We start from the raw sequence: 16,394 nt of genomic DNA on the forward strand, positions 1-16,394 counted from the left end.
CTCCTATAGATTCTGAAATGGGACAAAGTGATTTTAGAAGTTAAAGTATTATGATTCAGGTTGCTTGTCTTGAATCAGGTCAGTAGATGGCATTGAAAGGAAGGAATTAAGAATGGAATATATTAAAAGCATAAAACTGAGACTTAAAACAACAACAACAACAACAACATAAGATTACAAGAGTAATTCCTAATTTGGAAAGTAGGATGGAAATGTAGAAGAATGTCTCCCTACTAGCCCCTGACAACTGGATATTGAGAGAGGGAGTAGCGCTGTAGTGCTGTCCTCCCATTGTTTATCGATTTGCTTGAGCAGGCACCAGTAACATCTCCATTGTGAGACCTGTTGTTACTGGTTTTGGCATATTGAGTATGCCATGGGGAGTTTTCCAGGCTATGCCGTGTGGGCGGGATACTCTCAGTAGCTTGCTGGGCTCTCTGAGAGAGACGGAGGAAACACAAAATTTCTCAAACTGTGGCTCATGGGCCCTTATGTGGTTGTGTAATTTAATGTGGGGATTGCAAACCAAAAAAGTTGGCAATAATAATGATCTCCTCAATGACCAAAATTTAATTAAAATTCAGCCATAAATCTGAGATGTTTCTAACAACTTTTATCCATGAAGTCTTGGTATAACATGTCTAATACACAGAGAAAATGGACATAAGTTGTAGCTCCAGATAAGAAAGAGTTGGCAAAACATAGATATTATTTGAAAGTTCTAAATTACCAATGTCTAAGATATATTCACCAACTCAATCTATTCAATACTAAAATAAACAAATTCAGATTTTTGTGGGGGAAGTAATGGTCTAAAGCAAAATTGTGGTTTAATGTATTATGTATAACAATCTAGATGCAACATGTTCCCCTATAACTAAGTTACCCTGTAACTAAAGAATTGTTTTCTATACTATTCTCTACTTTGTCTTAATCTGCATGATGGAATTTTTTTTTCTGAAATAACATCATAAATCTACTGCAATTCTCCACTGTCTCACTGTATCATTGTAATCCAGTTGTTCATCAATTTACTCGAGCGGGTGCCAGTAATATCTCCATTTGTCCCAGCCCTGATATTTTAGCAGCCTCTCCTTACTCGTCTTTCCCAATGATTGTAGGCTCTTTCAGGGTAAGAAGAATGAGACCTGTTATTGTTACTGTATTTGGCATATCAAATACGTCACAGGGAGCTTTCCAGGGTCTGCCGTGCAGGCAGGATACTTTCAGTAGTTTGCCAGTTTCTTCGAGAGGTGTGCATATATATATATATATATATATATATATATTTCCCGCTATGATTTTATGGAAAATGGGTAGGGAGTGTATTATGATGTCTCCAGGAATATGTTCACTCATGTGTGAGACTTGGCCCGAGCGTGTGGAAAGCAACCTGGAGCTTGGCAGCGGTTGGGTAGTGTAGGTCAGCTGCCAGGGCTAGGTCCCTTGGGGCATTGAGGGCTCTCACCTGCCCCCCTCTGGGGCACCCCGACTGAAACCAGCCTGGCATGGAGTCTGGTGGCATGGTTATGCAGGCCTCATTTTATGCTCCCTTCTGGAGAAGCAGTTGTGAGTTCTGGAGGATTATTAATGAGGAGATTATCTGGCACCTGCAGGGGTGTGACTTTTACAGCACAGCTATCTATACACTCTATATAGCACAGCAGGTTGGACGCTTGCCTTGCACACAGCAGAACAGTGTTCTATTCCTCCACCCCTCTTGGAGAGCCCAGCAAGCTACCGAGAGTATCCCACCTGCATGGCAGAGCCTGGCAAGCTCCCCGTGGCATATTTGATATGCCCAAATCAGTAACAACAAGTCTCACAATGGAGACATTACTGGTGCCCACTCAAGCAAATCGATGAACAACAGGAGGACAGTGCTACAGTGCAGATTTACTATTGGCATGGGATATAGTTGACAGTTGATAACTGATTGCTGAGCAAAGTTTGCGTAAGATAATGATATAATACCTCAATAGATTACATGTTTCAAACTACAGAATAAATATTTCTTAATTACTTTCCCTTTTACTTCCGTTTGAAGTCACAAGAATCTGTGATTTGTCCTTGACATGGAAATACATATATATTTGCATATATATAAAATGTATATGTATATATATAATTCTCCCTTGCATATTCTGCCAAGTTCACCTAAGTAGAAAATTTACATCTCAGAGAGTTATTTCTAAGAAGTTATTAAAGGTTAGATGCATGGAAGTTACATCCTATTGGGCTAAGTTGGAGGCTTCAAATTAATTAGTTCACATGGAGCAGATGAGGGTGTCTCAATCAAACCTGTATCCTAAGTATGTTATCATAACTTTCAGAATACTTTAAGTCTAATCTACTTTTTGCTTATCAAAGCACCTTGATGCACCCTTAATATACAATACTCGTTTTAGGATATTTAAAAATTCTGCTCTTCAGTTATCACAGTTTTTGCAAAAAGAAAAAGGCTTATCATAAGAGTAACCTAAAGAACATGTAATCCATTCACTGCAAATTATTTTTGAGGCAAACTCAAGAGCCAATTGCTAGACTTGTGATATATGGTGTACTTATATAATTGCCTTTTATACAGTTATGTTGGTGTGTTACTCCACTGTATAACTTAGTGAAGTGTAATTACAGTTGTGGATTTTGTGATCAGCGTCCTACTAAGCTTTTGGTTGTTAGATGAGGATGAAATTTTTGATTAGATAGTACCCTAATTTGTTGAATCTATGTAGGTGAAATTTTACATAGGTTTAAACTAGGAAAAGCGAGACACTTCCAAATATATGCTTTTGTTTTACTTTTTTTTTCTATTGTGGACTCTATATTTTGCTATCCTATATGTCTCCTTTATTCTACATGCTTGGAAATTAAAAATGGAATGTGTGACTGGTCTGTAGAAATTATATAGACATTTTATTAAGCAGTGATTGTGCTAAAACTTACTTTATTTTTAATATTCACTCCACTTCTCTCTTAATTTTCTGTTTTCTGTTTATTGTATGAATCTTAGTTTCCCCTAATCCTATTCTGAATTATGGATTATCTAAAAAGAAAAAATTTAGTTTAATATCAATATTTTGTTTAATAGTTTGTTTTTAGTATGGACCCACCCACATATTGGACTTATTATATTAATGAAATGACAACTGGAAGCACCTTTTACAAGAGTATTTTCTTTTGAAGGAGCAAGAATCTGTGATTTGTCCTTGATGAAGAAAACCATACTGCTGGTTGTATTGGACTCATTTATTCTTTTGTTCTTATTTCCCTCTCATTTGCCATGCCCCTAATATCTCTTACTTTAGTGTAATCCTCAAAGACTTTCTTTTCAATCATAATTCTAACATTATCTTCCTCTTGGTATAATTTTTGAAAGATTTTTTGCCATTTGGAAAAATATCAACTCATTCATTTTTTATGATCAGGATTTAGTGTTGGCCTGGGATATAGTTTACAATTGATATATGATTGTTGAGCAAACTTTGTGTAAGATAATCATATAATGCGTCAATAGATTACTTGTTACAAAGCACAGAATAAATATTTCTCAATCACTTTCCCTTTATACTTGTCCTAAACCTTTCCCATGTCATCTTCCACTAATGTAGCTTAAAGAATCACTGACTCTTATAATTTAAGGAATACCACATACATTTCTATGTCTAAAAAACCTTCCTCTATTATTACTTCTCGTGCAATGTCTTTCTTTGAGTACATCATCCTTGCACAAACAAAAGGAAAAAATTCATCTTCCTAGAGATGTTGGTCTGATTTTCCTCTGCAGTAAATTTATACCTTTTATATTTAAGTAGTTTGACCTGATTAGGCATTTATGGAACATCTCATAGGTTCTTACATATTCTTCTTAGCTGAAAAAGCTCCTGAAAAGAAATGAAAACATACTTCCATTTGCTGATACTAGCACCCCTTCTTTCTAATACTCTAAATAGCAATGACTGTTTGAATTTGAATGAATATATATTTTCACATACGTATTCAGATGTTTAGTTTTTTATTTCATTATGTCATACCTATAAGAAGTCTAGGATGTTTTAGAAAATTTTGTAATCAAAAAAAGAATGAAAAGTTTATTATTTATTTTTTGTAAATTTCAGTGCAAATCAACTGAGAGCTGTAATTCTCCTAACCATTTCCACATAACTTTTAAAATATGGATGCCAGGAATGGTGCTATTGATATGAATATCAGGGCAAGGAAGAGGAACAGATGTCTCTGGAGGAACCTCAGGGGGAATATACACAGAAACTTGTGCAATGTTGGATATTTCTGACTTAAGTTCAGCCTTATCAATAGCCTGAACAGCAACGAAAATATTGGTGCCATTTTCAAAAATGATGTTTTCTGGTTTAAACACAAAGACTTCCTTGGAGTTAGCTTCCTGTGGGATGAGATCTGAAGTGTTCACTTGAAGTGATTCATTGAACTTGTCTCTGAGGTCAAGGATATTTGTACTTATTCCAATGATATACTTGTAGGCTAAAAAAAAATCAAATAAACAAAAGAAGGATGTGATTGTAATTCTCAAATTTTAAATTCTCAAGAAGTTCTAACAGTCTATTAAAAACTAAGTCACCATCTCATAAGGTTTTAAAGAATAAATGTAACTGGTAATTCATATTTACAAGGACTTTATCTTTTCATATTATATTTTTGTTTCTTGACACAGTAATAAAGGCAAAGCTGAACCTGAGTGACTTAGGCCTTAGTCAGTACTTCTGAGCTTCATGACTAAGAGAGGAGTTTGTATAATTACTGTCTATTTTATTGTTTATAGAGAAGTATACTTAGTATAGGTGTATCTCAAACTTCAGTGTACATACAAATCACCCAGTAATTGTCAAATTCAGATTCTGGTCTGGGATGGGGCCCAGGGCTTCTCCACATTCTAACAGGAATGCATATCATATCCTTGCTGCAGTTCTCTGACACTTTGAGAAGAAAAACCTGATCAGAACTAAAAGGATGGCTCCATTTCATAAATATCTGTGTTGTGTTTCAGATCCTCTCCAGAGGTTATTACTTAAAAATGGGCTGAATTAAAGAAGAATTTGGCAAGATTTTAGAAAAAAAAATAAAGTACAATTGAGGAGTACCTTTTGATAAACTTTCCAGATCGATAGGTCTCACATCCAAAGTTGTCATATTTCAGATTCTAAATCTGTTATTTAAAAATCTTTACTTTTCCTTTCATTCATGTTCCTGTCTGCCTTCTGCCATCCAGGTTCATCACAGCATACCTGCCTGCCTCACCCCTTCTCTGCTTTTGGTGGTAGGGGGACTTTTACACATTCTGTTTACCTCTTCCATAGTCGTAGTCATCCCCCGGAGCTGTCCAGGTCAGATTAATTTTTTCTCCTTGGATTCTTGCCTTCAGGTCAGTGATTTGACAAGGTGGGAAGAGATCAGGTATGGGATTCTTTGGGACATCAGAAGCCACAAATGAGCCTCCTGAGGATGTCCTGCTGAAACACACTTGTTTACCTTGATGATCTGTATTAATTTCTGGTTTTGGTGGATTCCATTTCACTTCACCTGCATTACAATGCATTATAATACAAAATAAGCATAACAACACCACAAATGAATCGCTATACTTTTTTTTGTTCTTGGAATATCTCCATTACTGTGCCCTTCTTTCCTTTCCTTCACAAAATTTATTTTTACTACTTGTTATAAAGTAGGTCCTCTGGAGCTAAAAACACAAAGAGGGAATTATTGTTCTTAATTTTGTATATATTTTTTAGATATTTAGTGAAATCACTTCCATAAAAGATTTGTATTACATTTATCTTGAAATTGTATTTCATCTTTTTGATTCATGCTTTTACCCATTGACAAGCTCAGCTTAAATGCTTCCTGTTGCTAATCTTGGACTGAGTCAAAAAAGCTCTTATATCTAGATAATACTGTTGAACCTCTTATATCTGCTATTTATTTGCCAATGAGTCATCTGAACCTTAAGGATTAGTCTTGACTACTTTCTCTGTTCTTGTAGCAATCCCAATTTCCCTTACTTTCTTAAACACATTCAACCTAGTGATTTTCAGTTGGGGGTTATTTCTCTTTACGAGACAACCAATGAAGTTTGGATGCATTTTGTTTGTCTGTTTGTTTGTTTTCTTAGTTTGTGAGCCATACACAGCTGTGCTCAGGGTTTATTCCTGGATATGTGCCAGGAGTGACCTGTTGATGCTCAAGGACCATCTGTGGTGTCAGGGATGAAACTGGGTTAGCTTCAAGTAAGGTGAGCACTTTATCCGCTGGTGCTCTCTAGCCCTCGAGACATTTATGACTGTTGTGGCTATGGAGTTGCTTTTAATAGTTAATAGGCAGAGCCCATAGTTGCTGCTAAGTACTCTACAGCATGTTGTGGAAGAACAGAATTCCACAACAAAGCATTATTTGACCCAAATGCCAACAGTGTCAAGACCAAACATTCTGGTTTAATCCTGTACTATCTCTCACCACATCTGCATCATTTTATAAGTTTTCTCTAGCTCCTAAATCTTTCACTCAAGCTTGGTGTGTTATTACGGATCGCTTACCATTCTCAATCCAGCCAGGAATATACATGGCTCCATTCTGCTGGTGCATCACCTTTTGTCTGGCTGTATTTATTCCTCCCATAGCTCGTATTTTCACACTGTACCTACCATTTTCATTATAACTTGTAAAATACCTTGAATATATGCCATCATCTTTGTTAGCATCAGCACCTTGATAGGGAAATGAAAAAATTAATGATTATTCTAAAGGTAACTGTGTATTTTTGTATTTCCAAATCATATGTGCTTTAAAAATGTCAAAGCATGTATAATACAATATTATATTCAAGCTAATGTAGGATTCAATTATGTTTATAGTAAGGTATACTACTTTATTGTATATATGTGAGTGTATGTCTGTGTGTATAGTTGTATGTATTGTCTTCCTGAATTGTCTTTCTTTTTGAAATCAGGAATCATGTGTCTCTGTTATACTTAACATGTGTTATGACTCAGTGTTATGACTCAGTGTTTCAGGTGTACTGAGTTTTACTGTAAGCAATTGGGAGGAAAATTGTTACATTTTTTTGAATTCTCCATTTCTCTCCAGAGTAGCCTTTGGTAGAAAATTTATTCATAGAATTTGTTCTGATGTGGTTAGAAAGCAGATAAGTTTCTCACAAAAAGAATTGTAGAATTTTCTCCCTATTAGAGCTCTTCAATGTAAAAATAACAGCTTGATTTTTTATTAAACTGGGGTGAATTGGTGGGTAGTGGGGGGAGTAATAAATTCTGCAAAGACATTGAGAAGTCATGTAAAACTTTGCATGAATCCATCCTTGCTGCTTTCTAAATTTAGAACCCTATATTTCTCAAATTGCAATTTAAGGATAACAATATCTCAAAAGTACATGGCAAAGATAAAAATGATAGTACTATAAGTATATACATAAGTATATGTATAAGTATATACATATATACTTATATACATATATACATATATATATACATATACATATATACATATATACTTATATACTTATATACTATATAAGTATATACATATAAGTATATGTATATGTATATGTATATGTATAAGTATATGTATAAGTACTATAAGTATATACATAAGTATATGTATAAGTATATACATTTATGAAATCTTCACATACACAAAATACCTAAGAACTATTAATTTTCCAAGCCTTTTTTGTGGGGAGGGGGCAGGTATTTCTCTCTGAGTTTATTCAACTTGAGCCACAAATGAGTTTGAGGCTTTGCCAAGGCTAAAAATAAATTCTTCCTTATGTTTTCCAACATTTTAAAATTTAGGAGTTGAAGAGAAGCAGAGACCTCTTTCAACCAGACTCTCAGAGCTGATCTCCCTACATCCACCTGGTTTTACACACCGTGTACTACTGTTTCCTAGTTATCTCTTGCAAAAGGAAGATATGTTTTTCAGTTTTTTTGGATGGTTACCTGCTCCGTTGTCCAATAATTCCAAGGTAACTGTTTTGCCACTTGCTGATTCTATCAGGGCTATGACACTGGCCCTGAGAATTGGTTTAGCTCCTTGGTGAATCTTTGCATAGACTACCATAGGGCTGGGGAATTTTCCCGTGTCTTTGTTCATTTTAGGGCTGACTGTTATGGGAGGCAAAGTAGCGTTCGCTGCACGGGAGGTAACAGTCAAAGTCACGGTTTGTGAGCTTGCTTGCAGGCTGTAATTCCAAATGCCAACCTTATCAAAAAAATGTGAGGAAGGGAGAAGACAATTCAATTAATATGCAGATGACGCTGACTTGATTTCAAAAACACTTATAGGAATAGCCTGCCACTGTTACTGTCCTCCCATTATTCATCAATTTGCTCGAGTGGGCCCAGTAACGTCTCCATTGGAGACTTTGTTGTTACTGTGTTTGGCATACGGGATCTCGGCAGCTTGCCGGGCTCTCCGAGAGGGGTGGAGGAATCAAACTCGGGTAAGCCATGTTGGCTGCGTGCAAGGAAAACGCCCTACCGCTGTGCTATCGCTCCAGCCCAGAAATAGCCTATGTGGTTCAAATATGTTACAGTCATAGCTAAGAAGATTTATGGTGCTTTAATGGCCATGGAAACTTTTGGTATATTTGGGCTATACTTCTTATCGTCGAGAAAATCATAGTTGAGGAAAATGTGATCTGAAAGCTATGTCCTTATTGGTTTCTCAAGAGCAAGATCAAATTGATGGGCTTCTTAGATAGAGGAAACCATTTTATGAGTTTGAAACTTCAAAAAATAATTTTGTATTTGTCTGTTTGTTTTGGGGCCATACCTGGCAATGCCTAGGGGTTACTTCTGGCTCTGCACTCAGGAATCACCTGGTGGTGTTCATGATACCATATATAATGCCAGAGAATGGAATTAAGGTTGTTTGGGCATGTACATAGCACCTTACCCACTGTACTATCTCTTTGGCCCCATGATTTTGCATCTTGACTGTTAAGCAGTTTGATTGCACTCTTCTAGTATCTGGAGAAACTATCACCCTCTTATTTTTCTTGATTTGCTACCATACTAGTAATATGCACTCTATGGAGTATTGTGCTTGCTTTTTCTCATCCCCTCAACATTGACTCTCCTTTTAGCAATTACTCATTATTGTAAATCATGGTTCCCAAAGTTAAATTTTAAAATATAGAAAAATTTGAGAATACTAAATTAAAAAATTGGTACAACTATGGGCAGTTTCATGGTGATAGTGTGAAGTAGCTGCGTATTAAAACTATAAACTTTAATGCTTTGATAACTATATTAAATAAACTATAATTCAAAAATGGATATGATTATTTTGTGACAACATTTTTTTAAAAAAACGGCATAAATTGTTAAGTGGGAACAGATTGACTTTCCTACCTTGGCATTATCTGGGATCTGAAGGTAAGCCATTTTTGTTTGTGTGTCCACTACAAAGCCTTCTTGTTTCTTTCCACTGGGATCCCAGATAAAGATGTTGGGAGTCTCTGATGTCCAGGTGACAAGAAACAGCGTGTCCTTTCCCACAGTGCTGTCCATAATGACTGTGCCATTCATCCACTGATTATTCTGAAGGGTCAGTCCTTTGCTCTCAAGCTGTTAAGAAAAACACTCTTTAGTTTTCTGGAGAATATTGCCCCTATCACAGAGTATCTTCCATTAAGCTTCTACTACTCTCTAAAAAAAAAGAATTCACAGATGCTTCTGTTCTTAAGTTGATATTTAAGTTCTATCATGATCTAATTATAACTTACTTTTCAAGCTTGGCTTCCAAATATTTATTTGTACACCTAAGTCAGCCTTTCCCCAAATAATCCTCATAAATCCCTCATTCTATGACTTCATCATATTCTGCTTTTTCTAGAAGCTTGTACATTCATCTTCATTTGTTTAAGTATTACCTGTCCATCAAAGTTAAAATTCAATATCACCTTTCCCATAAATCTGTCTGTTGTACATTCTTATGAACTATCATTTGTAAATAATTTCTCTGTTTTGTGCATTCCCAACTAGAATCTTACCTTTGTTTTATTCTTATTTTTACTTTGTATATTCTAGTATATATAGCTCATATCATATACAAGAAAGTAAACTAAGGGTACTTAATGGGGCTAATTTTCACCTACAGTTAGGTTGTGTGAATTGAAAATATCTAATTGTAAGGTCAAGCATTATCACAGTTCCTACCTCAATGCCAAGGATAACTTGTTTGAAAAAGAAGGAAGAAAGGTGGAACAGGGATTAAGGTTATAAAGAACTTTAAAAAGATTTTGTAGAAAGTATAGTTTTAAAGATGATTTTCTAGATAATATAATTCTAGAACTGATAAATTTTAGGGCATTAGGAGACTGGTTATAGTGCTAGATTTTATAATTTTTAGGTAGATTATGATCTCGGACATGGAAAAGGTCAAGGACTCTAAGATATGATTCTTTTGGAAGATGAGTAAATGAATACTGCTCATTTCTCAAGCTATTTTCCTATTTTGTTTCTTAGAAAACAAAAATAATAAACAGAAACTTCCTATAAAATTTTGTCAGCTTTTTTTCTAACACACAGTACTCTCATTTCTAAACTGGCTGCTGTATCTTTCTTTTCTGTCTTAACTAGGATCATCCAAAGAAATATAAGTTTTTACATCTCTGGTTCAATGAATACTACATTGGTAAACAGAAAGTCTACTATTTTAAAATCGATCACTATTTTCCTTTGATGCTAGATTATTCATTTACCTTCAAACTTTCACAGTAAAAGTTCTAGTTAAGTATATATCAGTGTTGCTTATTAACTCTAGTTAAAAATTTTCTGTGTTATTATCATTAAATTATATTTAAATACGTTTGTTCTTTTAAGGAAGTCCCAAGATTTTTGAAATACATTTTTGGTTTCTTTAAATTTTAGAAACAGAAACATTCATAAAACTTTTATGGTTTATATCTGGCAAATAACAAGTTCTTTTCCAAGAAGTAATGGCAGACCCACAACAGGATCCAGATATCTGAACATACAATATTGGCTTTCACCAGTACAAAGTACTTTAAATCTATAACTAGAAAATATTGGCAAATCTCAGGGATCTGAAATAATGGAAAAGTAGGACAAGTAATCCCTGAAGACTTGTCCCCAAAATTGTATTATGATGGTCTATTCTAAACACAACTTTGAGCCAATTACACTGCTATGAGTGCTTATTACCAGATGTTTAAAAAGATTTCTTGAATTCATTACATCTTGCATTGTTGATTTCCTGAGGGCATAACTTACTGTCATTTTCAAACAAGTTAACACTAATTTCCTTGTTTAAATGATTCATATTGCACTTTAGAAATGACGCCTAGTACCAAGCTAGAACCTTTAATTCACTACTAGAAGAGTGTAGAAACATTTTAGCCATTAAACTCTCCATCTTTGCCGTCATTATTTACCAACACAAAAAACGTAAGAAGTAACTCTGACCTGAATGGAACGTTGGGAGACAGCTCCATTTCCTGAAGTAAAGGCGCCAAAAGCATCAATAAGACCATTGTTCTGAGCCTGATCTGAAGCATATGTCTGTATACCACCTAAAATGCAATTACATAAAGATTATCTTCAAGAAAACAAAAGCAATTATTTGCAACATTTGACTCAGTATTAAGATAGCAGAATACATGAAATAAATAATCATTTGTATCATTGAATAGATATATCAAGCATACATTCAGATTAGCTCAGAAGTTGGTACTTTTTTTTTTTTTTGCAGGGTCACTCTTGATGATGTACTTGGCTATGTAGGCTTAGTGGTTAGGAATTCAAACCCAGTAATGTGGTGCTATTGGTCCAGCAGTGCTAAGGCTAGCAGGACTTTCCCAGTGATTCTATGGAGGGACAGAGGAGTACATGGTGTCAGGAATCAAACTCAAAACCTCATGAAATGCAAGGCATGTGCTCCACTTCTTTGCATTATATTACCAGGTCAATGCTACTTTTTAAATCCTGCTAAATAAAAGCTCCATTCTACTTTAAACTCAATTAAATGTGGTATACTACTGTTGGAATCAACTACAGATTTCTACTGTGTTTTTCTCAATAGGATAGAGTCTAAGAAGGGAAATTTTAGGTAAATTTGTGCTTACATATTTGCTGTTTGGTAAATTATGTCAGGCCTACTTCCAGAAATTTATGTTCTAATCAGCTATAAATGAAAGGGCTCGTTCTCCTCACAAGCTTTAAAGTGTTGCATATTTTCATTTCTTGCCAATAAACTGACCAGTAATTTTAATTTGCATGTCGGGATTACTAGTGAAATATGAACAATTTTTCGTGTATTTGTTATTAAAATGCATGGGCTTTTTAACTTTTTTTTCACCTAATGAACAGCTAACTGCTGCTGTTTTGATTCTTTTTTCATCAAACTCTTTCCATTAACTTGAAATCTGTGTGTGTGAGTATACAGGTCGGAAAGAGATATATGTGAGTGACTGTGTGTGTGTTTGAGAGAGACAATGTGTTTCTGGGAATTCTGTCTGGTCTATTATCACTTCCATTCCTATGCCATATATTTTTAATTGCTAATGAGAGCATTCTTCCTGAGCACTTTTCCTTTTTCAGATGATCTGAATTTCAGTTCTGTTTTTAATATCCTTTGGTATTTTTATTTCCACTTGAAAAAGAGAGGTTTTTCACAACATTGGAGCTTTATCCAACAAGTCAGTGTGTTCCTCTGTTACTCTGATCTTTTTATAAAGTTTTTCAATGAAGCATCATTTAGTTTGGTAAACAAAATTATTTAAAAATTTCATTGATATCTATCAACTGACCGATTATCTGCAAAACATCCATAAATGGTGATAGAGTGAAATTATTGTGTTATAAAGGTCATGCATTTGTATGTAAGGCATACAAATCCATCTAGCACTACCTCTAGATCTAGATCTAGTAACTTATTCTTATTTTTGACACAATTCAAGCAAGCTGAAATTTTGAATTTATTCCCACATCAAAAAAGCATGTGTATGAGTGAATCTGCAGAAAAACCCAGGTATGCGGGAGCCGTGACTTAAATCTCCAAGCTTGATCCAAGAGGGATCAAGAGGAGCCTCTTACCCCCATATCCCATGTTTTCCATTAGCTTGGCAGTCACACCCACAAACTGCCTCTGGAGCCATACAATCTCATCAGTGAACTTGATACAGATACTTAGAAATAAAACTCCCCGAAGAGAGCAACATAGGCCTCATCCATGAGTGAATCTGCTGTATTATAAATTTTAGAATTCTTGGAGTGACATCTCATACTCTCCACCACTGATGTACCAAAAGTAGCACACAACACATGACTGGGTTTTACAAACATGTTAGTAATCTCTTATACAAGGGATTACTTGCTACAGGATGAAATATAACAATCTTCACACACTTTCTTCTAAGGAAACTTTACTGAACCATTTTAGCTAATTATTCATAACAAGCAATACAAAATTAACTGGTGTGGTTCTGTTTTGGGGTCATGGTTTGGGATTTTGGGTGGAAACATTCAAAATATGGTGGTAGATTGGTGTTTGAATATTAAATGTAATGCATTATTGTGAACAACTTTATAAAAATAAAATAAAATTTAAAAATGCATGTGTGTACAACATTAGAAAACACATCTGACAAGGAACAATTATACAAAAGAGTAACATATAGTGAAATAAGATTATAAAGCAGACCTAAAAAGTCATAGGCTAAATAGAACAGGTGAAACTAAGATAGTTGATGTGAAAGTACATTTATACCATTGATACCATACATGTCCAAGTAAGTTTTCCCATAATCCAGTCTGTGTAATCTCTGAATGATAGACACAGTTGCACAAAAGCCCATCTCTCTCTCTGCATATCTCTGATTACAGATACAGAGCTCCTGAAGTTATGATTCAGCTAGACTCTGAACAATTTCATACCAATACTTAGTTATTTTCCTGCTCTTCCTCCTTCCCTTCTGCCTAAGAGCTTTCCTTCTGTAAATCACATGCTCTCAACTCCCATTTTCAAGCTTTGCTTTAAAAAACCCAGCCGAAAACAGGTTGTATTTGGAGAAAACAATTTAAACGGTGCAGGAAGAACTTCAACTAATAACTAATATACTAATACTGTTTCTAAAAATTTGAAGTGACTACCTATTCTGTTAAAGGATGCTATGCTTTATTTATCTTCACACTGTCCTAATTCTAGAGCCAAGACTTTCAAATAAATGGGTAGAGTCTGCTCTACTGGTGATTATGAAGGGAGTTGTTTGGGTAGAAAGATTCTGCCTATATCCTATCTTCTACAACTCCCCAGATTACTGGAGCTTCCATTTCAATGCCAGAGAGGAAGCAGTGGGACCCAACAGATCATCCTTTACCTGTCATTTTAGAGAGATCCTCTAGTTCTTTGGCTGCAGAGGGTCCCAAGGCAATAGTGTGGATAATGGCTCCACTATTTTTCACTTCACTGAAGCATCCACTTATAGTGTTGTCCTCTCCATCAGTCAGTAGAACTATTTCAGCCCCATCTGTTGGGAATTTCTTCCTAATCACCTAAGGATATAATGTAGGGCATGAGTTAGAGAAATCATGGTGCTTAAGGGGGAAGATATTTAGGGAATAAGAAAGAAAATTGCAGAAGGTATAAAGATGTCTGAGAAAAGTCAAATGTATCTCTTTAATATATTTTAAGTCAGCAACATTCATGGAATTTGACAGTGTTCTTTAGTCTCTTTTCCTGCAGAAAGTGTAATGCTGGTCAGTCTCAAGGATGGCAGCCCTGGGAGAGCAATTAGGAAAATGTCTACGGTTTTCCTCACACAATGCCTACCTCATAGGCTCCCACAGCTTCTCAGATACCTTGTAAACTAATGGCACCTCAATGCAAAATAAAATTTTATTAAAAATGTAGGTGGTGTCTGTGATAGGTCTTAGCAGAAAAGGTGTGATTTAACATATAAAAGGAGAAAGTACATTGAGAAGCTAGCACAGAAATGAAGAAGAGGAGACAAAATTTAATTAAATATAGGGTGCCTTTAAGAGAGCCCTAAGGAAGGCCTGAAAAGGTATGTAGGGGGTCCATTGTGAATGGATTTTTAATATAAGAGATTTTTATTATTAATTTTGTTAACTATGCAAAGACATTGATATGTGACTTGAAGAATAACATAATTGTATGATAAATGAGATTACAGATACTCCCCCAATGAAACCACAGTTACACCCGGCCAAAGATAAGGTGGAGGCCTTAAATGCAGCTAACCAAGGTTTGATTCCTGGTATTCCACATCATGTTCCAAGAACCACTAAGAGTGATCCCTGAGAGTAGAGCCAGAGTAACCTCTGAGTATCACCAGAAGTGGCCCAAAAACAAATAAAATAAAATCACAGTAACATTTGTAAGTCATCCTTACTTAATAAGTAATCTGTTAAGTTTGTCTGAAGGAGATCCTCTCTACTCAGAAGCTAGGTATATTTTAACTACTTCAAAGGTTAGCCATTTTTCAAAGTTCTTTTTTTCCTTACAAAGGATACTCTTGTATATCCCTAATTGACTTTCCTTTATAGCACTCATTTCATTTTATGATTTCACAATTATTTTTATAACTATGTTATTAAAGTGTTGCAAAACTATGCCCCCCAATAAAATTACAAACTCCATGACGTGAGACATGATGTCTATTTGACCTTAATGGAATATTTATGCCTGACACAGAGCCTGGCATGTAGAAGAGACACCATGAATAAGAATTTGAATGGAAACTTGCAAAAAAAAGAATGAACACAAAGATACAGAAAGGCACACCAATGTGAGTGAATTGTAATAAGAGTTTTGTGAGTAAAGACCTTTGAATCATTCAAACCATTGCTTTACCTTTGATTGTAATTCAACCAGACAATAAACTGGTTGAAATTAGTAGGAAATACTAAAAGGGAGTATTTGGGGGAAACAGACACTGTAACATTGGCAAACATGGCAGTGAAAATTGTCTCACAGTAAATGCTGATCGAAGTCCAGTGCAGATGGATGTTCCTCCTAAAGCCACAGTGGGCAAGCTTTTGATTAGTTTGTCTCTATCAGTGCCACTGTTGATCTGTATGAGCTCACTTCCCACATAGGCAACACTGTCAAATGTGACCATTCCAACCCAGGACCCTTGCTCAATTGTCTGCAGCAGGAAAAGTTTGCCTGCTTGAGTCAGTCGGTTAAGGCGGTTATCAACCTGAATGGAGAAGCAGAAGAAAGTTAGTTAGGTGGGGTTACTACATGGGCAGACTAAACAGAGAGCAGGTTAGAGAACTTTGGGAAGTGGATATCTCAATAATAAGCTACTCAAATCATAACCTTCCATGCAGGTAAATTTCCCCTTTGTATTGCAT

The 16,394-nt window shown here is 35.4% G+C and overlaps 1 protein-coding gene across 1 annotated transcript in view; it reads right to left on the bottom strand.

Moving 5' to 3' along the window:
• Positions 1 to 4,114: 4,114 nt before the first annotated feature.
• The window catches only part of CLCA1 (chloride channel accessory 1), a 29,146-nt gene continuing 16,866 nt past the window's right edge, over positions 4,115 to 16,394 (bottom strand). The window contains exons 7-14 of the mRNA XM_056122854.1: positions 16,010 to 16,237; positions 14,393 to 14,567; positions 11,481 to 11,587; positions 9,405 to 9,620; positions 7,989 to 8,250; positions 6,570 to 6,740; positions 5,323 to 5,556; positions 4,115 to 4,500 (exon numbers count right to left, since the gene is read on the bottom strand). Coding sequence (XP_055978829.1) covers positions 4,115 to 4,500; positions 5,323 to 5,556; positions 6,570 to 6,740; positions 7,989 to 8,250; positions 9,405 to 9,620; positions 11,481 to 11,587; positions 14,393 to 14,567; positions 16,010 to 16,237 — 1,779 coding nt within the window. The remainder of the gene's footprint in view (positions 4,501 to 5,322; positions 5,557 to 6,569; positions 6,741 to 7,988; positions 8,251 to 9,404; positions 9,621 to 11,480; positions 11,588 to 14,392; positions 14,568 to 16,009; positions 16,238 to 16,394) is intronic.

The sequence above is a fragment of the Sorex fumeus genome, unplaced genomic scaffold (assembly GCF_029834395.1).
Source record: "Sorex fumeus unplaced genomic scaffold, SorFum_2.1 ptg000047l, whole genome shotgun sequence".
In the NCBI taxonomy this organism is placed as follows: Eukaryota; Metazoa; Chordata; class Mammalia; order Eulipotyphla; family Soricidae; genus Sorex; species Sorex fumeus.